Source organism: Astatotilapia calliptera, chromosome 18 (assembly GCF_964374335.1).
Source record: "Astatotilapia calliptera chromosome 18, fAstCal68.1, whole genome shotgun sequence".
Classification (NCBI taxonomy): Eukaryota; Metazoa; Chordata; class Actinopteri; order Cichliformes; family Cichlidae; genus Astatotilapia; species Astatotilapia calliptera.
The window spans coordinates 6,631,621-6,645,248 of NC_137439.1; the positions used below are offsets into that span (position 1 = coordinate 6,631,621).

Genomic DNA, 13,628 nt, shown 5'->3' on the forward strand with positions numbered 1-13,628 from the left:
CGACTTATTCTTACCAGTAATTTTAAGTATCAAATGGGTGGGTGTGGCCACTGTGGACTAGTAAATGATTCACTGAAGTGACAAGTTGTCACCTTTCCCTGTATATTTGTAAAAAATCAATCATTAAAACTGACCTTTATGTGAAATGGTTCGAAAAAAAAAAACTAGGAGAAGCTTATTAAAAGAACAGCTAGAGACACTAGAAGTAAAAACCTAATGTTTAAAAAAATATTTACAAATCAATTTTTACAACTTTATTTTTTTTTTAAATTTACATAACCAAGTTTTTCTATTTAAATGATAATAAATGTACTACCTATGGCCTCCAAAAGGGATAACATATGCCCAAATTTGGGTTTGGAGACAGCTGTGGTAAAAAGGCAACAACAATGACTTGGTACTGGAAGCAAATGCTGTGTTAAAGTTGGGTTTGGACACCAGCATTTCTCACAGATTTTTGGAAATATTCCCATTAGGACCCAGTATGCAAACACAACAGCAACTGACAGGAGGGTGGCGAAACACAAGAGGCTTTAATCAGGAATTTGATAACTTAAGGTGCTTTAAAGAGTGACAGCCAGCTAGGAGCACCAAACAACAGGAGAACATTTGGAGGCTAAGAGTCTATTTTTCTAAGACAAACACCATGGAGAGGGAACAGATGGACTCAATCAAGACAATAATAAGAATAGGAAATTAAAAAAGATTGGAATTAAAATCGACCACATTAAGATCATTCTTTCAAAGCAGGGATTAAACTGAAACAGGGTGAGGAACAAACTCACACAGACACCTGTGATAAGGCTGGGAGAACACAGGAGGCACATGGAAAAGGATTGAAAACATATAAGAAAGAACTAAGGTGAGTAGTTTTGCAGGATTTAATGACAGGACTGTCACTTTGCTGCGTTATTGCATACAGCATGCACGTTCTGGAAACTAAATCCTGACACGGCTACCATGAGTTTTAGGTCAGTATCAAACAAAAAAGTATTGCAAGGTTTCCCATAGCCAATCTATTATATTTTACAACATGGCTCCAAAATGACAGCTGGTAAGACTGCAGCACAGTATTACCAGCGGTGTTAAATCGCACAGCAGGCAACAGTTATATAAAGATTTGTATACTGAAACAATCACCTGTTTTGCTTTCTGTTAAAGACAGCAAAAATGGTTCTGGGTTTTTTTGCATTTTTCGCAAGAGCCAATTTAAAGTCTGCAGCACCTAGATCATGCTGTTTCTATTACACGTATATGTTTGTTCAAAAATATAGATTTCAATGCATGCAACATTCAAGTATATACATTTTATATCTCATCTGTGCACAAAGTTCCAGGTAAAACAGTTTAAGGACGTTGCACATGTTTTTCTCTGCTCACGCAGCAGACATCATAGCATAAAGACTGCAAAAAAAAAAAAAAAAGGCTCTTAGCAGCAAACACAGTAAACCTCACTGGACAGATCTGAAAAGTTTTTGATCCACTAATGAGAAACTTGAAGGCTTGCAGAGATTTGTAAAGCTAAAACCAAAATCTGCACTACAATGATGTGCAGGTCCCACCCTTGTGGTACTTCATTTCAAAGTACTACTTTTTTGTATTTTCCTAATAACTTTGTAAAACTATTGGACCCAGGTCAATCTTAAGACTGCATTTTTTTGTATGTTTGTTTGTGTGTCAAAGACCTCGTGTTCTCACAGCACCGAGGTCTCTGTCTGCAGAATGGACTGGGTTCTGGAGTTGCTGTGAAACTGCACCATGTGCTGTGAACCGTTTCTGGAGGCGAAGGTGTTGTTGTGGCGATTCCTGCTCAGACGACAGTTCAGATACATGCTCCGCCATTTTCTTTTTAGCTCACCTTGAACCTTCAGGAACAGGTAAAATAAAAAAAATTTAATCATTTGGATCACCTAAACACCAATATAGCTAAAAAACTTGATCCAGTTAGTCAATGCATCTCATCTGCCACTTCTGGGGGATACTAAAAAATGGGAGACACAGCCGTGTGTGTGTGTGTGTGTGTGTGTGTGTGTGTGTGTGTGTGTGTGTGTGTGTGTGTGTGTGTGTGTGTTTAAATAATTTGATCCATTTGGTCCAGCAACATTTGGCATGATTATGTCTGATTATCTGTGTGATCATCTTATATAAGCCAGGATAAATCAGCCTGCTTAGTTGGTGGAAAATTCAGTTTCCCATTCCCCAGTTTCAGTTGGAGCTCGGGGTTGCAGAATGGTGGCAAGAAGAATGCTGTGAGACCAAATTTAGAAAATCTTTCTCAGCATTTGCATCAATGAGCACCTTCCACTTTAGGAAAAGAACAAGGAAAAGATGCTTCCTTGTTATTTTGTATCCAGTTGATCAAATTGCCTGAGTGGCATCTTAAATCTATAAATACTTTCCTCCTTTTTGATATCTGCCATTCATCTTTGTTTTTCTTCATATTCTCCATGAGTATCTATGGAGAACATAAAACTTTGCTACAGTTCAATCACTACCTCATTCCAAATATTAATCACACATATCAGTTACATGCACAGTAATTATTTGGGATCCCGGGCAGCTTCTAACTGATTGAGCGGAACTTCCTCCATCTGTCAAATTCACCACTCACCAGTATTTATGATAATGTAATGGAACACATCATGATACATCCAATGATTTTACATAAAGTCAAAAGGTGTGACAAATTCAGCTAACACAGTGTAGCTAAGTTTATTAATGAATGGAGTCTGACTGGCAGATAGAAGGAGGACACTCAGCAATCAACACTTTGCAGATTTTAATTTTAAACACTTTTTAATAAACGAATATAAGGAAAACACGTTTTAGCTCCAACAAATGTAATTTATTAAATGTTTCTATGAAAGTTTGACAAAATTAAGCAAAACAGGCACACTATCAGTTGAGTATAGAAACATTCATGGATAGATTTTCTATTTTGCCTCACAGAAATCACTTTCATTCAAATGTTTTACTGTTTAATCAATTTGGCTGCTCATTAAAATGACTAAATCCATACTTTGTATTTTATCAGTTCACCTGATAACTTACCTCACTGTTCAGGAAACAGTAGAGAATGGCCACGACCAGACCCTAAAAAAACAAACACTTAATGAAGTAAAGTTTTTTCAGAAAAGTTTCAGAATCGCTGCTTTAAAGGATCAATAAGGTGAAAGACACTTGTTCAGCACCTGAAAAGATCCAAGGGCAAGGTCAAAAAATATTTTATAATCTTCTGCGATGGATTCACTGAGAGTCACGAAGACCACATAGTGGATGCCAAACAAAGGAATCAGCAGGAGTGTGGATTTGGCCAGCCTCCTGAGAGAGAAACAGTCATATACAATTATTTTATGATACAATTTAAGAATAAGACATGATGCAATGTTTCTTTTAATTGTTAATTACAAGACCGATGCAATAAATCAGTTAAACATGGATGACTAGGGTGCCTAATTCGTCTGACACGGATTCTTTTGTAGGTGGTCCAAACATACTTCACCATACTCTGCTCACCTGGGCCTTGCAGCCTGTAAAAACAAGCCTCTGTATTCACTCTTTCTGCTGTCTCAGTGTTAAACATAAAAATACACCCAATGGTAATGTGAGGCAGTGAAATAGTGGAAAGATCTAAGGAGCTTGGAAAGAAAAGCGTCTGGACTTATTGAAGTTGCTTGAAGACGTTTCATCTCTCACTGAAGTGTCTTCAGTTCAAAGCGCAAATGGAGGAAAGTCACAGATTTATGTGGACATAAACAAAGAAGCCTGTCGGACTTTTTTAAAACTGAGCTCGAACTGTTCTCTTGAATTGAGATAACTCGCTGCATCTGCTGTCCAGGGTTCTGCTGGGAGGCTCACACCATCAACAAATCTGATATCAGAAGTAATCTTTCCAAAAACCCTTTACATCCCACTGCACCCATCCATCTGTGCTCTAACACCACGCTTGCTCATGAGTATGGATTTATTTCCAGGGTGATACCAAAGTATTCCCAAGCCAATTAAGCCAGTCAGTTGTAGTGTTTCCCACTTCTGCTCCAGGGTCTCCTCCTGGCTGGACATGCTTGAAAGTCCTCTGCTAATTTGTCTTTATTTATTATTTTATTTATAATATATGTTATTCTATTTCTTTGTGTATTTATTGTATGCACATTCCTCTTTTTGACTTGTCACATTTTTGTAGGACTTTAATAAATTCTTAAAACTTTGCCATCAACCTTCTTTTGTGTTGACATCTTCAGCACTGCTGCTGCACGTAGATCAAGGATCTGTTCACTACACTTTGTTGGCTGTTTGGCATCAGTTTGGCTCATTTAAGGAACTTTCTTGGATACAATTCCTATTTGTCTCTTTCACACTGTGATTATGAGTTCATAGAAAACCCCATATAAAAATAAATTGACATTGTTGGGCAAAGCCTTTCAACAGTGGAAATCTCAAAAAGTAAGAAAGAAAAGTCGCACTTTTCCACGTGGCATCGGGATACAAGCGGACAATCAAACTGCTCATGCAGCACACTCCCAAAGAAAACGGTAAAATCCTCTTTTCCTTCATCACTCCCAAGCTGTCAAGTGTCAGCTCAGTCTTCACCTACACCAACAAGAGATCCTGCAGCGAAACAAATTGGGCTTACCCACCACCTCTCGCCACTAAATCGTGGATCCCTGTGGACATGAAGAATACTTGACAGCTCAGCACGAGTAAGATTTCACCGGAGAGGAAAACTGCCTGAAGATTAAACAAAGCAAAGCCTTAAACAGACACTAAACTGCAGAGAAAATGTGGCTCCACAAAGGAACAAAGGTTCCCCCCCGTTTCATAAGAGCAGCATCCTGAAACGCTGTCTTGTCGAATGAGCGTTAGCATCACTCTTATCTCAGTCAGCAATACTAGAGGATAAAAAATGGTCTTGGTGTCTCAGATGATCATGTTTTATACTTTGAAGAATTTAGCTGACTCTTTTATCCACAGCAGCTTTTACTGACTGAGCAGGTGTCATTTACTTGATGACACAACAGTTGACACAACCTGTCACCTTTTGTTAACTTGGCTTCAAGTGCATGTTGGAAAAAAATGAAAATATAACAAAACGAGGATCCAGGAAGGCAGAGGTGCGGTTTCCTTTGTGCTCATGCATCAAATCGAATCCTACCTGTACTGTGATTGGTCATTGCCGCCCACGTCAGGACACCTCAGCTTCTGAACCAAGATCCGAATGATGCAGATGAACTGAATGAAGTTTACCTTGGGGGGAGTGAAAAAATAACTTATAATCCATAAGGGGTGATTTTTATTTTGCTGTGTTCGATAATTTGCCACCCACCAAATCCAAGAAATAGGAGGTCATGATATAAACGCAATTTAAAACAGGAAGGCCTTGTTCTAAATAAAAAGCAGCCTACTTAAGTCTTTTTTTTTAAAAATGAGGGATTTGTGTCTCATCATTGAACAGAGATTTTTTTTGCTTGTTAGGCAAATGTATAAAGTTCTTCCTTAAATACGTAAAAAAAACCAGACTGAACTTGTTTTCTGTTACAGTTATTTTCTGTTGTTTCAGATCTTTTTTAAACATTACAAATGGAAATATTTTTGCAAAAACTAGCAAAATATCTCTATCGCTGCATAATGCCATCATTCTAATGTTTAGTGTTATGTTTTTCATGCTAGCTAAAAGGCGATCATCAGAGAACTTCTAATATAATCTAGAGCTCCCGTTCTCTGGACCTCTGGTTCCTTAGGCGAAACAATCCAGAATGAATGGGATCCTATGGTGCTGTAGTCCAAACACAGACATTTTGGCAGGCAAACATTTTCCTCTCACACTTCTCATCATGTCTGTGACAGAAGAAGGTGACAAAATATAGTCCTGAGGAAAGAAAATATTTTCACAAGACTCTGTGCAGAAATTAAGAGAGTAAGTATCTGCCAGCTGGTCTGACCACATCTATAAAAACAGAAGTTTTGCTACTTTGTTGGTCTGGTGTATTTGTGTGTTAACAATATGCCGCAATCTTCTCAGGTTAACACCTTGAGACATGAGGTACTAACACATCACACTGCTGTTTTTGGACATTACACAGAACGCTTGGTCATGAGTATGAACTTATTTAAGACTTTCTTTCAGGTTTTAAAAGATCTTAAAATCAAAAGGCTCACAAACTCTAACACTTTAGTGAAATATACCGGGAGAAACAACTGTAATATCATCCGGTAATGCTGTTTGCTGTCTTCTTGATACATTTTATTTTTCTTCACGTGTAGCTGAAATTGGAAAAGGACCGATTTTAAAAGACTACTGTACTTTAAATACAGATCATTTCTGTAGAATGTTATGGAATAATTTGAAAAATATATGGATGTATCAATGGGAATTTAGAAAATCGTACTAGTGAGATCTGAAACATTGCCATAGGTTTCTAAAGGGTTTTGTATTATAGTCCAAAACCAGATTTAAAAAATGTGAATAAGGTCAAAGACAGATATTGTTTCACATGACGGACTTATTTGTTTTCCACTTTATGTTTTCAGTATTTGTTTTTTCTAATCAACCAGTTTTTCATTATAGGCAACTGAATGCTTTTTTAACCAATACGCAAAATCTGCAGGTAAAAATGAAAGCAATGGCTTACCATAATGGAGAATCCAATTGGTCCGTTGATCACCCAGTTGGGTATGGGTTGGTCATTTGTTTCCCAGCACCTGAAGGTCACACAAAAATATGAATGTAATAGTTATGTAAATATTATATATAACAGTAATAAAAAATGGGCATTTTAAAAAACAGAGGAAGTGCTAGTGGACCAATAAATGTTGAATCACTGCAAAAAGTACCATAAGATGGAAAGAACCTGGTCTTCACTGCTTAACTTGAGCACTAGTAATTTTTCTACAAATTTGGAGGAAGCCAGATGGTAATAGATCCCATCTTACTGACTCCTTTTGTGAGAAAACATAATTCTAACTCTATGTTTGATCTCTACTAATGAAGCTCATTTCTGCTGCAGGCAATCCTGTGACCTTCACTTAAAGTCCAAACCTTTACGTGGGGCGTAGATCAGCTAATAAACATTCCAGTTTATAGTGACAGTGTCAATATTATAACTGAGCCCCCAATGTGCCAATCAATCTCTTTTGATTTCACCTATGTAAAAAGGTACAAGTTTGAAATCTCAAAGTTCTTTTAGATAGATCACAATCCTGAATGACTACAGACTTGTCTCAAATCCCCACCACCACAACCATACCCCAATTAGGCAATGCTGTTAACCTGGCACTGCACTTCATCCTCCAGCACATAGACCTCCAGTAACTTATGTCTGGTTATTTCTGTAGACTTTAATTCCTATCAGACTCTCAGATCTTTAGTAACAGATCTCCCCAAGGCTGTGTACACTCTCCCCTGCTTTTCTCCTTGCATACCAACCGCTGCACCACCAGTCACCAGTCTGTCAAACTCCCGAAGTTCACAATAGACACCACCCTCATCAAACTCATCTCAAGGATATGTGTGAGGGTGCACTGACAACCTTATGACCAATTCAGAGACAACAGCCAGGAGCTCTGTGCTGTTAAATCAGTGGGGATGATTGGGGACTTCAGGAGGATCCCATGCCCAACATAAGCCTGCATGACTGCCTGGTGGATACTGTAGGTCTTGGGAGATGAAGACTTCAAAGTTGAGGCAAAACATCAGCTCCCTCATTACAAGACCACAGCAGAGGATGCACCTCCTGCAGCAGCTGAGGAAACCTAAACTCTGAAGTCAGTGCTGGGATACTCCAACTCCTCCTCCCTTGAATCACATCCTCTGGCAGGAGGCTGCGGTCCATCAGGACCAATACTGCATGGTACAGTTTCTTTCCATCTTTATCACTTTATTATTAATGTTAACACTCCCATAATCAGACCATTAAAATCTTCACAATGGACTCCATTGCATGCCGTAAATATTGAGTATTTTTACAAAATGTATATGTTCTTATGGTTCTTATGACCAAAACCATTTTGTTCATTTGGGTCAAACTCTTCACTCTCTTAAGGTCATCGTGTCTTTGGGGGTAAAATGACACATTTAAATATGACAGATTGTCCTAACAATTAAATATTTAAGCTTTCTGGATATTTGGATGGTATGGTTCAATGAAATAAAAGTCAAGGAAACTAAATGACTCACTGTTGTGACTTAGTCTCAGTCTTCTTCTTGGCTTTGGTAATGAACTTAAAACTTAACAAATTTCATTATCATTCTCCTCACACTCTGGAGTGATGTCCTTACTGTCCTTTGCTATCAGACCCTGCCTCAGTAATTGTTATAGACTTGTTTCAGAAGCTTGTTTTTATAGTTCGCCTACACGGCATGACTCATAGATAATGAGCTGCAGTGCCAGTTGCAATAACGTGCAACAAAAGCCAAACGCCACCAGGTTCCTGTGATGACATCTCAAAGCAAACCCTGTCAGCTAAATTATCCAATAAAGTGCACTTTGACATGTGAGATATTTCTCTTATTAATTGAAAAACTGGGCCCCCTTCCTGCATGGTAATGAATAACAGTCTAATCAATAAAATGCAATTTGAGGCCCTAACGAAAAAACAGAGGCAGTGGCTGTTGAATACCAATGCATGCCTCTCTTTAATGTAACTGGAGCTGCCTAACTTCTGTCAACCTTTAAAGGAGAATATAATAAACAGCTCCAGAGAGAGCATGACACATAGACACATGTCAACTTGAAGAAAAACAAATTGCAGACAGACATTCAGTCAGAATGTAAATCTATTTAGTAAAATATAATCCATGAATGTTTAACAGACTTTATATAGTTCATAAATAACAAACCTGGATCGCGTTTCTATGGTGATAACTCACTCTCTGATTGTTACACTTACCCCGTGTCTTCCAGATAAATCCTCGTTATCACCCACGCAGACACAAACACAGTGGGGATTCCTGTCAACAACCATGAAGTATAGAAAATATTATCACATCGTGTTTGCATTTCTTATTTTTTTTATTGCTAGTTACGATTTAATCTTTCTGAGTAAAGTAATGTGAGTTCCATCCATGTATTAAGACTCTAAACAGATTGCTTCAGTGTATATTAAGGCTTTTAATTGTTTGTTGATAAATTCCATCTCAAGCTCAAAACTAGACGGTGTTATACTGTCTTTCAGAGGAGGAAAAATGGAAATAAAAGATGAACATTGCTTCTGGAAACTAACAACCAGCAGGGGAGAAATCCTCTGTTTGGGAAAAGATGTCCCATGGGGATTACCATGACAGTTTCTCAGTCAGACCTAATCTTTTCTAACATCTGGTTTTAAAATACCAAGAAGGCAACAGCAGAAAGGCTCAGTTCAGTTATTATGCAACTTCACTAAGGTCTCTTTTCCATTAGTACCTAATAGGATCGCCTCGCCACGACTCGACTCGGATTAGCTGGCTTTCCATTACCATCGAGTAGCAGCAGCACTGCAGACCACGCCCCACCGCAGTTAGCTTCAGCATTAATGCACAGCTTTTACTTTGTACTTTTTCCCTAGCAACCAGAGGTTGTTGGTGGTTTGCCAACCAGTCTGTGTCCTTGTTTAACTGAAGCCAAACCACGTTGAGCATATATTAAGTTTCTCCTTTTCCTTTACCTTGAGCCATTTGGTGAACTTGTAACTTTTCAGTCAAGCATTATATCAAGTTTGAATCCGTAGGATAACAAATGTAGCACGGTATTGTTGAATTTGAGGGAAAAAACATTTGGCTTATTTGCTTAAATAGCTGCCTAAAGTAATGAGAGCTCTGATATCTAATCAAAATCATAACTAAGCTGCTAAACCTGCAGCTATAACAGAGTGAAAGCTCCCACGTGGCCATTTGACTCAAAATCAAATAAAGAATAAGAAAATGTACCTACCCCAGCCGATGAACATGTAGACAATAAAGTGTCGATTTTCCGAGAAAATGACAACCAGCAGAGTGTGGAGGTACAAACCCTCCACCAGCAGCCAGAAGAAGTTGGCCATAATGAAATACTGGAAAAACACCAGGCTGGCTTTACATCCCACCTAAAGAGAACACAGAAAGAGTACAAAGATGTTAAATAGGCTTTGTGTATACTTAAACTATATAATATCAGCCTTGACTGTACATCGCTGACTGTATGTGGTTAATTGTAACCATGAGCACAGTGTAGGATAATCATGTATTTATACTTGGTATTCTGATATGTGGGTATACATTTCCATTTTTCCACTGGATCTGTCAGAGAGTTCACCCAGAGCAGATTATGACGTCACAAGCACCGAGCAGATGAGTGCATAAAGGTCAGAGTGCCCTGACAATCAGGGTGAGTGGAGGAGGAACGTCATGAGGGAAGAGTCAGGCAGCTACTGAGGCAAGGAGAGTATCAGATGTCAGCTTTCTGCTGTCAGTTTATTAGCTGAAACTAATACAACAGTCATGAATTAAAACCCGCCTTCATGAAGGTATAACTGGATGATACTTTTGTGGTGTTTCTGGTTTAAAGCTAGTGTGTTTATCAGTCTGTGTAAAGCGCATCAGTGAGCATACATACATACAGAAATAACAGAAACAGGTTGCAAATTTTGTCCTTTATCTTTTGCCCGCCACACTGCTCTGAACAAGCTGCGATCTTCCTAAGTCGGGATTTATAACGTATTGAAATGACGCAAAGGGTAATGGCGCAGATCGGTGAAATATCCACCCTGTTCTAATCCAAGAGTATGACTGTTGTTATCCTGTCAGATGCATTTGGTGCTTTTTGCATTGACAGAAATATTAGCGATAACAGACTTCATCTAGAGGCAGAGAAAGTTTGCATCGCCATAGAAGGTTCGGAGGTGGCAGTTTAAGTGCCAAGTTTGCCAGACAGAAAACTCAGTAAGGCATACTCCTTTCTGGAGAAAAACACCCCTTGTGCAACATCAGCCCTGCAGAATGAAAGACCTGCAGTAAACATACTAGGAGTAGGTCTAAAATTAGAGTTGGTTGTGTCAGCCTGGGAAAATTGACATTAACATCACTCAAGTGGGAAAAGGAACATGGAAAATAGGCAATAACAAAAAAGTTGCAGAGTTACTGATGCCACACTAAAACATTGCAGATAAATATTTGGTTGATTGCATGAAAAATTAGATCAGTGCCACAAATCTATTCAAATGTTGACTGTGCATTGTAATATGGTTTTAGGTCATAACAGTTAATTGCTATCCAAATAGAATGATCTAGTTTATAGTAATTCTAATAAATCAGGCAAAGCACCCGGTAAAATACAATATCCTTGTCTTTGTAATGTCCAGGTTATTTTCATGTTCCAATTTTTTAAAGTGTACTAACGCAACAAAGTCGGAAGAATCTCATTCCAAAATGGGAAATCCTACTATCCAAGGAGCACATGGATGCAAGGTTAGAGCACACCAGAGCACCAATGCCAGGGATACCGAGTATCTGTGAGACACCTGTAGCTTTGACAACATTGTATTATCAATGCTTTGGCAATGAAACTGGGCAGCAATGCAGGCTTTTCTATACACATCAGTGCTGGGTAACTTATAAAAACAACAGTGTAACACTAGGGCATAGTTTCACATACTCTTGCTCACTCACTCAGCACAAAAGTGTCTATTACGCAGTGAAGATGGTGCACAGTTTGCCCCACGGAAGCTTTAAGGATTTTCAGGCTTTTGGATTTGCTCCCATGTTTGTGTGGCTCACTGTATATCCCGGGTGTATTAGGAGGACTGGGTACCAGATTACAACCTAACTCCTCGTGCGTTTAATGAAAGCTGCTCAGTGGTGCATGCAGTAAAGTTTTTTTTCCTCTTGTCCACACTTCTTCCTTGATGTTCCGCATGCTTCCACAGTTTTAGGACCAGAAAGCACGCAGGCTACTGGCCCTCTCAGCTAAGCAGATAGGGAGCATGCGTGACTGGCTGTTGTCTCACCGAACACATGAATGGGCTAACTGCCAGAAAATTCTGCAGAGCCACCTTCAGAAAATGATTACTTGAATCTGAAGAACAAACTGTCACAGCAGAACGTTTGACAGTTTGAGATGTTAATTTCATATCTGAAGCATGCAGACCTAATTCCCATTTATTATTTCATGCTTTAAACTTTGTCAGGCTTTACGCTGAAACATTTTTCCCGTTGTGACAGTTCTGCTGTTAACACATGAGTGTGTAGCTTTCTGTACTCAGTGCTGCATTGTTGGCTTCCCTCGGGATATGACTCTGCTCGCTGAGGACAGAGGTGGTGACCTCACCAGTGATGGCTGGTTTGAGCAGTGCGAGTTTCGGTTGAAGAGGATGTCGTCTTTCACCAACACCGCCACGGCTCTCAGAATGAAGGAGAAGAAGAGATTGAGGTGGATGTAGTTTCTGGTGCAGTGGAGCTTCCTGCAAACATGTTGGTAATGAAAGAAATGTAGCATAGTGCAGTAAATGTTAAATAAAGATGCTACTTTTTTTTATCTTAATGTTCTGATTTAATAATATTTTAGTATTCAGTCTTACCTGAATAGGCAGAGGATAGCGCACCCTGTAGTGAGGGCAATTAAAGACAGACTGTGACCCAGAGTGTACAACGTCTGCACGACCACGTAGAAGACCAGCTGCAGACAAAGGGGGAAAAAGAGCTTTTGTTAAATTATTAATGCATGTATATCATCCTTAACATATCACTAAACTGGGCCTCAAATTGAGGTGAAGATTGTGAAGCATATTACATTGCCAAAAGTATTTGCTCGTCTGCCTTCATGTGCATGTGAACTCGAGTGACATTCCACTCTTAATCTGCAAGGTTTAATATATCAGCCCACCCTTTGCTGCTATAACAGTTTCAACTCTTCTGGGAAGCTTTTCCACAGGGGTTAGGAGTGTGTTTACTGGATGGCTCGCAGTCTTGGGGTTGAGGTCAAGCCTGTCATGCTCATCCACAGCTTTATGGACCTTGTTTTTTTGCACTGGGGCACAGTCATGTTGGAACAGAAATGAGCCATCTCCAATCTGTTCCCACAAAGTTGGGAGCATGAACTCCCAAAAAACAACCCCACATCATGATCCCCCATCCACCAAACTTTACGCTTGGAACAAGTGCAGTCAGACAAGTTTTGCATCCACCAAACCCAGACTCATCTTGGACTGTCAAATGGAGAAGCACGATTGTCACTCCATTCTCCACTGCTCTAAAGTGCGTGGCAGCATGCTTCACATTGTTGCATCTGATGCTTAGCATAATGCCAGATGATGTAAGGCTTGGAATCAGGTGCTCAGCCATGAAATCTTATTTATAGAGCTTAAATATAACTATCCGTTGTGTTGCTGAATTATGAAAAATCAAAAATAACTGATGATTTCCAATGCACTTTTATGTAGTTTGAGGTCTTTTATGTAAGTAACACTTACATGTTTTTTATTACAAATACTAAAGCAACAGAAAAATAATCACATAATTCTTGAGGGTGAGATGGGAATGTTTTCCAGTTTTAGATGAAATGACTCTATTCAAAGGGAGATTTGTTTGGGCAGCGTGAGACAGAACCTAACACTCGGTGTCTCACACCAAAAATGTGAGAGTTGGCAATCCTGCATCAACAGCTGTCAAACTGCAGGCAAGT

At 39.1% G+C, this 13,628-nt stretch overlaps 1 protein-coding gene across 1 annotated transcript in view; it reads right to left on the reverse strand.

The window, feature by feature from the left end:
- Positions 1-513: 513 nt before the first annotated feature.
- LOC113010435 (vasoactive intestinal polypeptide receptor 2) overlaps positions 514-13,628 on the reverse strand; it is a 69,746-nt gene continuing 56,631 nt past the window's right edge. The window contains exons 5-13 of the mRNA XM_026149467.2: positions 12,526-12,623; positions 12,276-12,408; positions 9,906-10,056; positions 8,887-8,947; positions 6,630-6,699; positions 5,153-5,244; positions 3,192-3,321; positions 3,052-3,093; positions 514-1,865 (exon numbers count right to left, since the gene is read on the reverse strand). Coding sequence (XP_026005252.1) covers positions 1,695-1,865; positions 3,052-3,093; positions 3,192-3,321; positions 5,153-5,244; positions 6,630-6,699; positions 8,887-8,947; positions 9,906-10,056; positions 12,276-12,408; positions 12,526-12,623 — 948 coding nt within the window. The 3' untranslated portion in view covers positions 514-1,694. The remainder of the gene's footprint in view (positions 1,866-3,051; positions 3,094-3,191; positions 3,322-5,152; positions 5,245-6,629; positions 6,700-8,886; positions 8,948-9,905; positions 10,057-12,275; positions 12,409-12,525; positions 12,624-13,628) is intronic.